The following is a 14,556-nucleotide window of genomic DNA, read 5'->3' as shown; positions in this document are numbered from 1 at the left end:
ACTAGCAAAGTACCACTATTTTTTTCCTGATGGCCATATTAAAATTCCAATTAATGGTATTCATCACAGACATAATTACGAAACTGAATGCTTCCTTTGTTTTGCAAGTAACATTGTTTCTCAATTATATCTTTTAAATAGATGGAAGTCTCTGACCAGGTCATCTTTAAAGTTGAAAAAGCCTAGCCGACATGATGTTGATCTGGATTTTAAGTTTTTCAAGTCCCTGGCTTCTCCCAAGGTGCTTACTATTGAAACTTTATTTTGCCTTTTGTTTGTCAACCTCAGCAGCTTTCAGATGTATACAATTCAACTCCTGGCTTAGAAATTCTTGGAGTTGAAGTCCACACATCTTAAAGTTGCTAAGGTTAAGAAACAGTGTCTTATTGGAATGGTTATTGGACTTTATTGGATTTTGGATCACGCTAAGCAAGACAGTAAGAAAGACTTGGTTTTGGCTAGAAAAGCTTTTGGTTTCTTCCAACTGCGTAATATGAAATTTGAGAATTATCATGCTGTCAGATTATGACTCAAAGTATAATAAGCAATGCTTAAATTTCATACTTCCAGAGTATTTAAGAAAAATGTTATGCCTTACATTGTATAATGATAATAATACTAACATTCCTTTTTTTGTTCAAACTAACATGTTGAAATAATGAAAAAAAGAAGAATATTGCTGTTGTGAAATTCCTTGAATTGAACTCAGCTTTTGGTGACTTTATAGACACTAAAGCAGCGGTTCTCAACCTTCCCAATGTCGTGACCCTTTAATACAGTTCCTCATGTTGTGGTGACCCCCAACCATAAAATTGGTGTCTCGGTTCCTAAGACCATGGAAAATACGTGTTTTCCGATGAACTTAGGCGACCCCTGTGAAAGGGTCATTTGACCCCCAAAGGGGTCACGACCCACAGGTTGAGAACCACTGCACTAGAGGGAGGGAGGGAGGGAGGGTGGGAGGGAGGGATGTAACAATACAGAAATGGTATGCCTTGCCATCTTCTGGAGATTCTTTTACTTCCCAGTCTAGTCTACAAGTCAGAACTATAACTAGCCACCATTATTTTTGCTAAAACAGCTCTACTTAAATGAAACAGGCATTGAATTCAACTTAAACCAGATTTTAGAAATACAAATTTAATATATTAAATACAATATAACTGAGAGACAAATATTTTTGGAACTTAAAGGTAAAGGTTCTCCTCGCATATATTGCTAGTCTAGTCTATTCCCGACTCTAGGGGGAGGTGCTCATCTCCGTTTTAAAGCCAAAGAGCCAGTGCTGTCCGAAGACATTCTCCATGGTCATGTGGCCGGCATGACTAAATGCTGAAGGCACACGGAACACTGTTACCTTCCCACCAAGGGGGTCCATATTTTTCTACTTGCATTTTTACATACTTTTGAACTGCTAGGTTGGCAGAAGCTGGAACAAGTAACAGGAGCTCACTAGAGATTTGAACGGCTCACCTTTCTGATTGACAAGCTCAGCGTCTTAGCCACTGAGCCACCGCGTCCCATTTTTTGGAACTTAAATTATATTATTTTAATATTACAGGTCAATAAAACCCCTTTGGAAAGTTTCAAATCTGGAAACAAAGACGCTGGTTTTGTATTTGGAGCTATACCAATCTATAGGGTGAGTTCAAAGTAATCTGCTTAAATGGAAGCTTCATAAAGACAACATTAAAATTAAGCTATGCTTAATTAAGCTATTATGAAAGTTATTCTCTGTGAATTTGCCAGTATTTATTTATAAAGTATTTGTAATACTTGATAACATTTATAGCATTTTGATAACATTTTCTTGAACTAGGGTTGACTTAATATTTTTCCTTTCTAATATAGAATGTAAGTTTTTATCAGTTGGGGTTCAAATCACCCATCATCATTAATAAGATCTAACTTTGTATAAGACTTTGCATATTTGGATGGACAATAAATATCTATACTGTATACTGTAACTGTCATAATGATTGTCTTTACCAAATCATCTGAATTAAATTTACAACATAACCATGAATATCTGAATGAAAGTTTAACTCAGCAGAATATACACATATAACCAGAAGTTCCACTGAATTCTGAGGAGACTTGTGAAGTACTATGATGTGAAAGGCAGATTTCTTTCAAATGAAACCAATTTTACATCTTAGTTTAAGCCATGTCATCTTATCGCTTTCTATTCTTCCTTCCCTTTTGGAGCACTTTTTTCAGGAGACTTGATTGTCTTAGCAGAACAAGCTGAATTTTAAAAAAAAAGAAATCCACGATATTTGCTTTTGGGAGAAAGTTAGTAACTTCCCAGTTGAAAACTTTTAATATAGACATTGGTTTGAGTCCAGAATAGCTCTTCCTCAATTCTGGAAAATGATTCTTTTCTCTGCACCTATCTCCTGCAAAATTATGGAACTCCAGAACAAATTTTCAGGGAGTATTTATTTTTATTTATTTATTTCATCAAACATGTATTAGATAACATATAAGTGTAAGCATGATTTTGAATACACGAAATGAATATGAATAAATGGGGACATTAGGGTAGGGATAGTAGGTACTTTGGTGCGCTTATGCATGCCCCTTGCAGACCTCTTAGGAATGGGGTGAGGTCCACAGTAGATAGTCTAAGGTTAAAGTTGTGGTGGTTTGGGGAAGAAACCACAGTCAGGTAATCCATTCCAGTCACTGACCACTCTGTTGCTGAAGTCGTATTTTCTGCAATCGTTTGTATCTATTGTGTGCTCATATATTGTTGTGGTTGAAGCTGAAGTAGTCATTGATAGATAGGACATTATAGCAGATACTTTTATGATAATTTATTATATAATTTATTATAATAATTTATTATATTTATTATATGGTAATTTATTATAGATAATAATTTAGAGCATGGAAGTAGATTGGAGACCATCAACTACATCCCATTCTGAAAATGGGAACATTCCAGGAAGAAATGCTTATGGTTTTGTTGACATCAAACGTATAAATGTAAATGCAATAATTACTGAAATATTATATGTGAAATACCTCCTTGTTTCTCATTGGAACGATCATTATTCCAACCTCCTCGGTCACCTAAACATACAAAATTATCAAGAAACTGCTAAATCTCCGGTAACTTAAGACACTAGTTTTCCATTTTCCATTTCCGAGTTATCAACTGAAGAAATGTTATGCCATGCTTTTTTTGTGGCTTTTGATTAAGCTACTGGTTAAATAGGATTTTAATATATAAAGAGAATCATGTTATTAGTAAAGGGGGTAACTGGCTTGAATTAACAATTTATAGAATAGTGTAGAGCAACATACTTTACAGGCAGCGCTGCATTGGTTTTGATTTGGATCAGGGGAATGGTCTGTTTTAATTTTCAAACATGAAACCTTCCTATCTAACTCTTCCCACCTTGAAATATTTTTAAATTTTGACTCACACCTCCATCTATTCTGTTTGACAGCTGATTACAGCAGTTAGTCCAGAATGCAGCCGCGCGAGTGATAGTGGGCGCACCGCGGTTCGCCCACGTTACACCTATCCTCCGCGAGCTGCACTGGCTACCTGTCGATCTCCGGGTGCGCTTCAGGGTATTGATGACCACCTTTAAAGCACTCCATGGTAGTGGATCTGGGTACTTGAGAGACCGCCTTCTGCCGATTACCTCCCTCCGACCGATTAGATCGCACAGACTGGGCCTCCTCCGAACTCCATCCGCCAGTCAATGTCGACTGGTGACTAAACGGAGGAGAGCCTTTTCTGTTGCAGCTCCGACCCTGTGGAACGACCTCCCCGTCGAGATCCGTACCCTCACCACCATCCAGACCTTCCGCACAGCCCTCAAGACCTGGCTCTCCCATCAGGCCTGGGGATAGGTTCCCAATTTACCCGCCCGAGTGTTGACTGTTGAATGCAAGTTGTGTTTTATTATTTTCTTTCTTTTGTTCACATATTGTTTGTCTTTGATATTGCACCCCTTTCCCTGTGATTGTAAGCCGCCCTGAGTCCCCTCAGGGAAAAGGGCGGCCTATAAATCTTAATAAAATGACTAAAAAATGACTAAAAAAATGACCTTTGCAGGAAACAGTATCAGTGAATGCTGAAAAGTCCCACAGCTTTCTTAGTGAATAGTTGTTTAATATTTGCTTGAAGAAAGAAAAATGTTTGTAAGAGCACACTAGCAACAGGAAGACAGCATCTTCTTGTTTAACAGGCAAAGAAATATGTTCTGTTTTAGGAAGTAGAACAGTAAATCAAACTTCTGCATTTATTTTTACTCAGTTGCCGGTGTACAGTGGACTGATGTAGATCAGAACTACTGTGTGCTGGATAAGAAAAACAGCCCTTCTTTAGCCTCTATTTAACCTGTGAATTATCCCAAGGGCTTGGGGTGAATCCCCAGCATTTAGCCCAAGTCGGTTGAGCCATGACCATCATACATTTCCAATTGAGTAAATCAATAGCACAAGCTTAATTTTGTCCTAAGAGGCAAGAATTGGACAAATTGACCTGTTTAATTGGAGAAAATATTTATGCTTATTGTTGACTGAAAAATGAACTTTTTATGTAAAATGGAAAAAATGGTTTTGCTGATTAGATAGAATAAATTATAGGAAGAATCACAATATAACTTTAGAGAAACAGGTAAATCTATAATTTTACTTGTATCTTTATATTTTCTTTACTTTTTTCTTTTTTCTTTTTCCACTTTAGCTTTCTCTTTTATCTCTTCATTTTTCTCTTTTTTACTTTTAAACTTAATTACTTTAATGTATTAATTTTCACTCTTGTTTTTAAAACTTACAATAAAATTATATTTTAAAAAATTATCAGGCAATAGCTTGCAGAGAAAAAGCAGTCGGTTATAGAAAATAAGTATAACGGATTGTAATAGTAACTTTGAGGATGAGAAAAAGAGCCACAACCAAGACAAGGGATCATGTCAGAGACATTTTCTTAAATTATAGTTCTGCTTTGGATTCAAATTTTGTTTATCATTCTAACCTTTGACCTGCCAAGAGGAAGGCTTGCCATCTCAGTTTGGCAATGCAGTATTCTGCATGCTGTCAAAATTCAAGGAGTCTGGGGACTATATTCAAGATTTTAAGAAAGGATGTTTATGGCTCACAAATTGGGCTGCATGATTGTGAAGCATGTATGGAGAAGGCTGGACTGCAAGACACATATGATCTTCTGTCTTTGGTCTGCCATGGGTACCCATGGAGTCATCATCCAGAATTACATTCCAATACTGATTACACTATAAGCGTCATTATCATTTGAGAGAGAGTGTAAAATCTGATCATGCATTTTAACAAATCTTGATGTTTAGGTGCATTATAATTTATTGACACCTTTTAAAGGAGCTTTGTAAACTGCATCAAAGGTTGTTAGAGCAATAGCTTATGAACCTCTGATGTGATTAATAGATGAAAATGAATAATTAAGGGAGCATATTAGTTTAAAATACAGATCAGAATAAAATTGCTTCTTAGCTTTTTAAAAGTAATAAATGTTGTTTTATTAAGTAAAGTAAAAATGCTATTTAAGCCATAGTGTTTTTCAGCAAGAGACTATTCTTTGTGTAACAGGCAAATATTGAATGGATATAGTTCTGCAGCCTAAAAATCTTCCTGCATGAATTTTGGCTTAGATATCTAACCTCAGTGAAATATAACCATAAAAGCATAGCTTCACTAGCAGAAAGCCATAAAAGATAAAAATGTCTTATAGTCAAGCTAAACTCCTGCAGAGTACATAGATTGTTAAGTATATCTCCTTTTGGAGACTAGAGTTGAGTAGCAGAAGGTAGCAAGGAATGTGCCACTGAATACTCACGCTATCAATCACAGCCGCCGAAGTTAAAACAAGGATAACTTTACTTGCATTAACAAAAATAAAGTAGGATACACATTCTCTAAAAGGAGATATACTTAACATTGGTTATGGGCCCAGTGTAACGTTAGTAGCGATAGGGGAGCTGGAGTCGCTGCACACCACCGTATCCAGATAGCTGTTCGTCATAACACCTATCCCTATGAAGATGGCGCATGAACAAGCAACGAATTTGTCGATGGTCACCCAGTTGGATGGCGCAAACTATGTTTCCTGGTCCACGAAGTGCAGTCTGCTCTTGCGTAGAGAAGGGCTATGGGATGTTGTGCGGAACCCACCAGATGTATCTGCCTGGGATCCACAGGATGATGATGACGCCAAGAAGATAGCGGAGTTTCACCATGCCAATGAACGAGCAATGTGTATCATTGGACTAACATTAGCTGACCAACAACTGGTTCATATTCATGGTGAAGATTCAGCTGTGAGGTGTTGGGATACTTTAAAGAGAATTTATGTATGTGACGCTATGGGTAAGCATTTTCATATTACACGTAAACTGTTCAGAACACGGCTCCAGAAAGGTGGAGATATGTTAGCTCATTTGAACTTTATGAAAGCAGTTTTCCAGGAGCTACATGAAAAGGAGTTGATTTTTTCTGAGCTACACCAGGTCTACATTATTTTTTCTTCGTTGGATGAAAGCTATGATGAGTTTGTATCTTCTCTTGAAGTTCTAACCCGACAGGACGTAACATTAACTGATGTGACTTCACGACTGTTGGAAGAGTCAGAAAATGACTACGTCATGCACGTAGTCATTATCTGACTTCCCAGTTTAGACTACAGTCCTAGCACCTGAATTTCCTGGTAGTTAGTCACTGACAAAGTACAGAGTAGTTCTAACTCAGCATACCTTTGGGGGAATGAGAGACCAAGTCAGAGCTTGGTGATTTCGAATAGCATGAATTAAATTTGCTCCTGGGAAAAAAAGAGAGCACAGGATTACAAATATGGTATTTAAAAAATGCTGTAAATAAACAACAAAACAGAATAAGCAATTGACTATATTTTCCACTAATGACAGTATAATTGATGATTTTATAGAAAAGGAAGGCAAAAGCAAAACCCTGCACTTTTTATAGCATCTTGAACATCCATGAGATAAGAATACAGGAAATTAAACTTTACTGGATGATAGGGAAATGCACAATCTAAGATCTGAAGTATCTAAGGAATTGCATACCATCATCTGTCTTGAATTTGCAGAAATTCTCCAGGGTTTTTTTTTTCTTCAAAAGATCCATGTTTATGACAGACATGTGGGCATTTTATATTTTTGAGCAGGGGAGGGGGAGAGAGCTGAAGTCCATATATAACTGATTTTTTTAGACTATATAAATGTGACAAACAGGTCATTCAAAAAGCAAAAAAGAAAACTGCATTGAAAACTTTTAAGTCAAAGTAAACACTTTGCCTCTGGATAAGGATGGTTGATAATATGAATGTTTGGTTTGTAAAGAAACACCACACTAATCATGTATGTAAATTCTAAAACTATGAAACTTTTCTGAAGATAACCTGGATGCCAATTCCAACATAAATCTTTTCCCAGTCATATTTGAAACAGGAATACTACTGATGGTGGTAAGTGTGAATGTGGTAAACATTGAAAAGCTCTTATAAAGATGATTTCAAGACACCGGATAATAGATTATTTTTTCTTGTCCATGTTCCTTCATAAACTATTGCAGCTTTTCACATAATTCTTGATTTTTCTGAATTATTTGAAAAAGGTTGTAACACCTCCAAAGCTGAAAATAGCCTCTGCTGATCTAGATGGTTCTTTTGAAAATATGGCCAAGAGAAGTAAACTTCTTCAAACTTCCGTGAGTTAACTATTTCTTCTTCTACACATGTTAAGTACCGGTATATAAATGTGAGCTACCCAATATGCTCAAAAAGTACCATGGACTCCACAGTCAACCCAACCTAAATATATAATCTTATCTACTGGAATTAGATAAATTGCTTGCAGATATGAAGGCTATTATATTTCAATTGTTTTTTTTTAATTGCCAGATTTTGGTTGGAGACAACAAAAATTCAATTTAAGTTATATTTCTTTAAAATATGATACATCCTTATAGCAATCAATAAAGAAACAAAAATAATTCCACTATATGGAATATATCCACACAATACCAAAGCCTTTCATTCTGGGACAAAATAAATACAAGCAACTGGATTATCATAATTAAGCTTTTTTAGTGGTCTAAGTAGCTGACCTACATTGGAAAATAGGGGAAGTGCAAATCTGTTGATGCCCTTATTATTTTCAGGATGTTTTATTATCATCAATCATGGGATCAGGTTAGACATCAAAAACATCATACTGTGATTTTAATCTTACCAAATAATCAGTTTCCAAAAAACGGGGCTTGGTCATTATGGCTCTATCCTGTTAGCATTTAAAATACAAAAGGTGTTGTTCTTATACCTATCTAAGACATTGAGAAAAGATACACAGACCTTTAGCATTCAGTTGTATTCATTTCTGTCTAGATATAACACACAAAAATGATGAAATTCTTAAACTGAACTTTTGAATGTCATTTTCAAATGGATATGTTGAATAATTCAAAAATTCAGAGAAGACTATTAATAGGAAAATTAATTATTGGGAATGGAGGCTTACAACAAATTCTAAACAATGTTGTGTTTCTTTTATTGGGTCAAACTAGACAAACTGACAATAGATTAATGAAAAGAAGGACTAGGGGTTACATGATAGCAGTGTGTCCAATATCTAAGGTGCTGTTACAAAGAAGACAGGGTCAACCTATTCTCCAAGGCACCCAAAGGCACAACAAGAAGCAATGGATGGAAACTAATCAAGGGAGAAGCAACCTAGAACTAAGAAGAAATTTCCTGACAGTTAGAACAATTAGTCAATGGAAAGATTTGCTTCCAGAAATTGTGGGTGCTCCAACATTGGAGGTTTTAAAGAAGAGATTGGACAACCATTTGTCTGAAATGACATAGGGAGGTGTCAGCAATCTGCGACTCCAGAGCCGCATGTGGCTCTTTGAGTCCTCTGCTGTGGCTCCCTGTCCCATCACTGCTCTCTCTCTCTGTCTCTGTGTCTCTTCTCTCTCTGTCTGGCCAAGCCAGCAAGCTCTGCTTCGGGCACTTTGCTACTTTTATTTCTTCTTTTTGGAAATCTGGGCTGGGGAATGATCGCCAGCTGTGTCAGAGGCTTCTCTTTGGATGACCCTCCTTCTCATCTCGCGACCCCATAACTGGCTGTGGTGGGGCCGGGGAGTGTGCATGCGTGGAGAGACCCTCCTCAAGCATGCGCCAAACCACAGCAAAGACATGTGCGGGGTGGGCAGCCGCTTGCTTAAGGAGGGCAAAAAGACATGGCTTCTCTCCTGCACTAAGGCTCCAGCGATCCTCCTTCTGTTGTACCGGGGGGGGGGGGGGGCATGGCAAGGTGGTGGCCAGAGTCTTACTGCAGGAGAAAAGCCACATCCCTTTGCATCCTGTTAAAGCCCTCAAGTGGGTGGGCAGGCGCCCACCCTGTGTGCACATGAGAGACATAGACAGACACTCACAGACACACACACAGAGTGATACACAGGGAGGGGGAGAGAGGAGGTAAGATAGGCAAAGGGGGGAGTGGGAGATAGAGAGGAAGAGAGAGATGGGGAGAGGGAGGGAGAGAGAGAAAGAAAGATGAGAAAGGGAGGGAGGAGAAAAAGATGAGAGAGGGAGAAAGATGGGAGAGGGAGGGAGAGAGAAATATGAGGGAGGCAGAGGAAGAAGGAGAGAGATGGGGAAGAGGGGGGAGATAGAAAGAGAGAGGGATGGAGAGATGGGGAGAGGGAGGGAGAAAGAGCAATGAGAGAAGGGTGGGTGGGAGAGGGAGATAGAGAAGGAGAAAGATAGAAAAAGATGGGGAGGGGGAGGGAGAAAGAGATGGGAGAGAGGGAGGGAGGGGGAGAGAAAGAAATATGAGAAAGAGGAGATAGAGGGAGAGAAAGGGAGAAAAAGATGAGAGACGGGAATAAAGAGAGAAAGAGATGAGAGGGGGAGGGAGGGAGAAAGATGGGGAGAAAGATGAGAGGGAGATAGAGAGGAAGAAAGAGAGATGGGGAAAGGGAGAGGGAGAGACGGAAAGAGATGAGAGGGAAGGGAAAGATGGGAGGGAGGGAGAGAGAGAAAGAAAGAAAGATGAGGGAGACAGGGAGAAAAAGAGATGGGAGAGAGAGAAAGAAATGGGGAAAGAGATGGAGAGAGAGAGAGAGAGATACTTGTATCCCATAGAAATCTAGAGAGCCACAAAACCTCGATAGGCATGGCTGGAGGGTGTCATGTGACTCAGTGGGAGTGAGTGACATCAAGTTGGCTATGCCCACCCAGGTTTTGTGGCTCCCTGTGTTTTGTTTTCTGTGGGAAACCGGTCCAAATGGCTCTTTGAGTGTTTAAGGTTGCAGACCCCTGGCATAGAGTTTCAAGCTTGAGCAGGGGGTTGGACTAGAAGACCTCCAATGTCCCTTCCAAGTCTGTTATTCTGTTAGTCCTGGGATCAACACATATTTGGGAAGCTGAAGTAGCAGCACTATTTTATATCAATTTAGATTAATAAACAGGTTTCCTAGTTAAATAAAAGTTTGCATTTGCTGTTATTAACTTTGAAATTTAATAACTCAGAGAATATTGTATCTTTATCCTGAGCAACAAGTTAGCTGGCATTCAATATGATATAAAGAAACATTGCTTTTTTTTTTACAGACATTACATTTATGACACCCTCACAAAGGTGCAAAACTCAGTCAGATTCCACTGCTTTCAGTTTCTTCCTTCCCATTGCTCCCAGTACAACTCCGAAAATTGTGAAACAGTAAGAAGTGTTGCAATGAACAAAGGTGAAAATAAAAAAGACTGGCAATCAAACATATACGCATGCTGTTAATTGAATCTTGTATCAAGTAACTAGGTATACACAAACCTGTGCTCATTTAAATTCACCAGCTTATATCAATAGTATAAAGTAAATGATTCTATTTATTTATTTATTTATGAATGTTGTGGCCCGCCAGCAGCCAGCAGAGCTGATGGCAGACTCAGACGGTGAGGAGGTTGGGAAGGAACATGGGCCATTCCTGGAGTCTGGGGAAGGCTCTGACGAGTGCTCTGCGTCGGAGGCAAAGATGAGGCCAGAGCCGTCTGACAGTTATCAGCTGCCTTTGGAGTTGGACATCAGTGGCCCAGAAGAACAGCTGGAGCCTGTTCCCAGTGTGTGCATGCACAGAGCTGCCAGGAGAAGGGAATAGCTAAGGAACAAGGGTCAACTCAGTAGTAAAGGCATAGGTGGACAGTGAATGGCCCCTCCCATAGGGGATAAAGAGGAGCGAAAGGGGAGTGGAGTTTGCAAGAGAAAATTAATTCAATTCATTAGGATGAAGATCTGTTCCTGACTTCTTGCCAAGTGTTGTCTACTACAGTCCTTGCAGCTCTCGAAGCCTGATAAAAGTCTGTAGTTGTGAAATCTCTAGAAAGACTGTTGGCCGGGACTTTGCTGGAGAGGAATTCACTTTAAACTAAATAAAAGGAGTTTCATCGGGACAAGGAGTCAGCTTCGTGGTTTTGAGAAGCCTAGGTCAGAACAATTAAGATTATTTATATGGATGCCCAACTCTCACACGCTGACTCCAGGTGGTGTACAACATTAAAAATCAACACTATAAAAAATCCAGAACTCTCCCCCCACCCCATGGCAGTGATGCTTGATTGGCTTTGAATGAACCTGGAGTCTCTAGGCCCACTGATAAAACCATCTTTTCAAGGACTTCCAGAAAAATAACAAAGAGCAGGCCAACCTTATTTCCGAAGGAGTGATATTCCAAAGGGTCCCATTAGTTGTACTTCCTTAATAGATGGGCACAGTAACATATCCTACATTCCCATTCTGGTGAGCTGGGTAGATGTAACCGAGAAGAGGTGATTCTTTAAATACAAGTAGACTTTGACTTACAATGCATTTAGTGACTGAAGTTATAACAGCACTGAAAAGTAACAGATGGTTTTAACATGTATGCCCATTGCAACATCCCCATAGTGATGTGATCAAAATTCAGGTACTTGGCAACAGGCATGTATTTATGACAGTTGCTATCAGGGTCCCAAGTAATACATCCAGAGCATACAGAACTCCGAGGCAGGTCAATTCCTCAAAGAATAGTTTTATTGGATATATCATGTTGGCACAGGCTGGTGAAAACCAACTCTTATGTTCCCATGGTTTTCACCTAATTAAAAGTTTTTCTCTTCCCCAAACAATCAGTCACATGGTCCAATCAAGGTGCCACCCAGTTGCCTGCTAACTTCACTCCTCCTCTCTCCAGCCACCTGTGGAACTGTCCTTGGTTCCCAGTAGAAAGTATTTTGTTTTGGCTACAAAACCCCAGCTATCCCCACCCACCTCCCATCCCTCAGCTCCAGTGTGGCAACACTGAAACCCCAAAATGGCCTCAGTCAGGTCAGTTTCAGGGCTGACAGTTGCACTTTCTTCAGGGGGTCTTCCCAACTGGCTTCCCACAAGCAAAGGCCAGAGAAGATAAAGAAACCTCCAAAGGTATGAAAAAGAGGAAAGCAAGTTAGTTTTACTGCATTACTGAATTTTACTGAGCTTTACTCTTGATAGCAATGAGATAGTATTGTGCTATATGAAGGAACACACACATTAATCACAATTTTGCCTGAGGGACCCTCATTTATACGAGCAATTTAGTCTATTCCAAATCTAAACACTCTTATAAGTATAATTATGGTTTGCAAGAATGTAGGATACTTTGCCATTTTCAGTATTTTTATTAATCGTGTTGGTTTTTATTTAATTGTTTATGCTTGACAAATACGTATGGTCTTCCTCAGGGGATATCTATGGATTATGTTTGAAGGCCATTAGCAGTTGGTATGAATGTTTTAAATTTTGGCTCTGAGGAACCAGCATTACAGGTAGTCTTTGACTTACAACAGTTCACTCAGTGACCGTTCAAAGTTGAAACAGCACCAGAAAAAAAATGACATGACCATTTTTCACACTTCAACCATTGCAGCATCCCTATGGTCAGGTGATCAAAATTCAAATGCTTGGCAGTTGACTCATATTTATCCTGGGGTCAAGTGATCCTCTTTTGTGACCTTCTGAGAAACAAAGTCAATAGGGAAGGCAGATTCAGTTTACAACCATGTTACTAATGTAACAATTGGAGTTATTCACTTAACAACTGTGGCAAGAAAGGGTGTAAAATGGTGCTAACCTCACTTAACAAATGTCTCAGCAACAGTAGTTCTTAGTTCTTAGAAATTTGGGGTTCAACTGTGGTCGAAAGTTGAGGACTACCTGCATCTAGGAATGGTCAGATTGTCTTATGGGCTTTGTGGATTGTATCATTATCATCTGATAAGCCTATATGGAAGAATCCAGTGGTGAAATTCAGCTAGTTCTATCTGGTTTGGGTGAACCAGTACCGCTGGTGGCAGGAGCCTCCACCCACCCACCCAGACCTCATCATGTCCCGTTTTTTATACTCTGCGCATGTGCGGAAGGTCCTGCGTATGCACAGAAGTGACACAAGCACTCATATTTGCAAAACAGTAGTGAAGGTAAGTTGATTTCACCCCTGGAAGAATCATATTAAAACATTTGGCAATACTGCTATATTTTATGAAAGATTAGAATACAACAACTAACCCAGGTCAGCTGTATGGGATAGAACTGTTTTCAGTTATCTTTTTAGGAGATTCATAAACAGACTTGCAAGTTTCCTGAAAGCAGAAACACATTTTGTTTTAATCCAAGGATCCAGTGACCAGAACCAGGCTGCAGAAATTCAGAGGGTCATTATGACACTGCAGTAACACCTTGAATATTAACTTTGTAGGCAGCAATTTGATTAAAAATCTGTAACTGATGCTCCTAATAGCACAGAAGCAGTGGGTGATATATTAAAACTATTATTTCTTTCTTTGATATTTGCCTACTTTCCAATTGCTGTTTGACTCATTGCTCTTTTTATCTCAGTGATAATGAAGAAATAACTGTGAATATATTTTTGTCCCCAGGATGGGTGTACTACTTGACACTTCCAAAAAAAGAAATCATTTTGCAAGAATGGTAACGTACAAATTGCTCACAGGCAAATAATAAAGGGGAAAAATGATTCCTCACCAGATCTGTCTGTTCAATAAAATATATTGTACAAAGCACTAAGCTCTTTAAAAATTGTTCCACCTTTAAGCCTAATTCATAGCTGCAAAGCTTATTGAGTAGACAGTAAATTTAAATTAACAGGCTGCAGTGCTGTACAATGTGTAATATTATTTTCGGAGATGGAAATTAGTTTCAGAATGACTGTATGACTCATTTGCAAGTAAAAAAATACTTAGGTTCAGAGTAAATGCATGCAAGCATTCTATCTAGAACATATCAACCTTTTGATTTATTAATATGGCAATTGTTATGTTGTGGTACCTTACATTTGGAGGAAAGTGTTTGGAAAGGCAGCAAAGCAGTTTCAGAACTGAAATAGCCCTACCATAAGGCAGAATTTAAACTTAATAAATATTAAATGAAAGACATTAATTGGGTTTGAGTTACAACTCTACTTTTTTTCTGAATGAATAACACATTGTTCAGCTTAATTATACGACCCCCA

The 14,556-nt window shown here is 38.7% G+C and overlaps 1 protein-coding gene across 1 annotated transcript in view; it reads left to right on the top strand.

Moving 5' to 3' along the window:
* The window catches only part of WDR64 (WD repeat domain 64), a 77,241-nt gene extending 66,452 nt beyond the window's left edge, over positions 1-10,789 (top strand). The window contains exons 25-28 of the mRNA XM_087718039.1: positions 142-241; positions 1,562-1,642; positions 7,627-7,719; positions 10,628-10,789. Of these exons, the coding sequence (XP_087574165.1) occupies positions 142-241; positions 1,562-1,642; positions 7,627-7,719; positions 10,628-10,642 (289 nt within the window). The 3' untranslated portion in view covers positions 10,643-10,789. The remainder of the gene's footprint in view (positions 1-141; positions 242-1,561; positions 1,643-7,626; positions 7,720-10,627) is intronic.
* The last annotated feature ends 3,767 nt before the right edge of the window (positions 10,790-14,556 follow it).

Source organism: Thamnophis sirtalis, unplaced genomic scaffold (assembly GCF_051295495.1).
Source record: "Thamnophis sirtalis isolate CommonGarterSnake01/CBP01778 unplaced genomic scaffold, rThaSir2_p1.2 scaffold_6, whole genome shotgun sequence".
In the NCBI taxonomy this organism is placed as follows: domain Eukaryota; kingdom Metazoa; phylum Chordata; class Lepidosauria; order Squamata; family Natricidae; genus Thamnophis; species Thamnophis sirtalis.
This window is presented reverse-complemented; position numbering and strand designations above follow the sequence as displayed.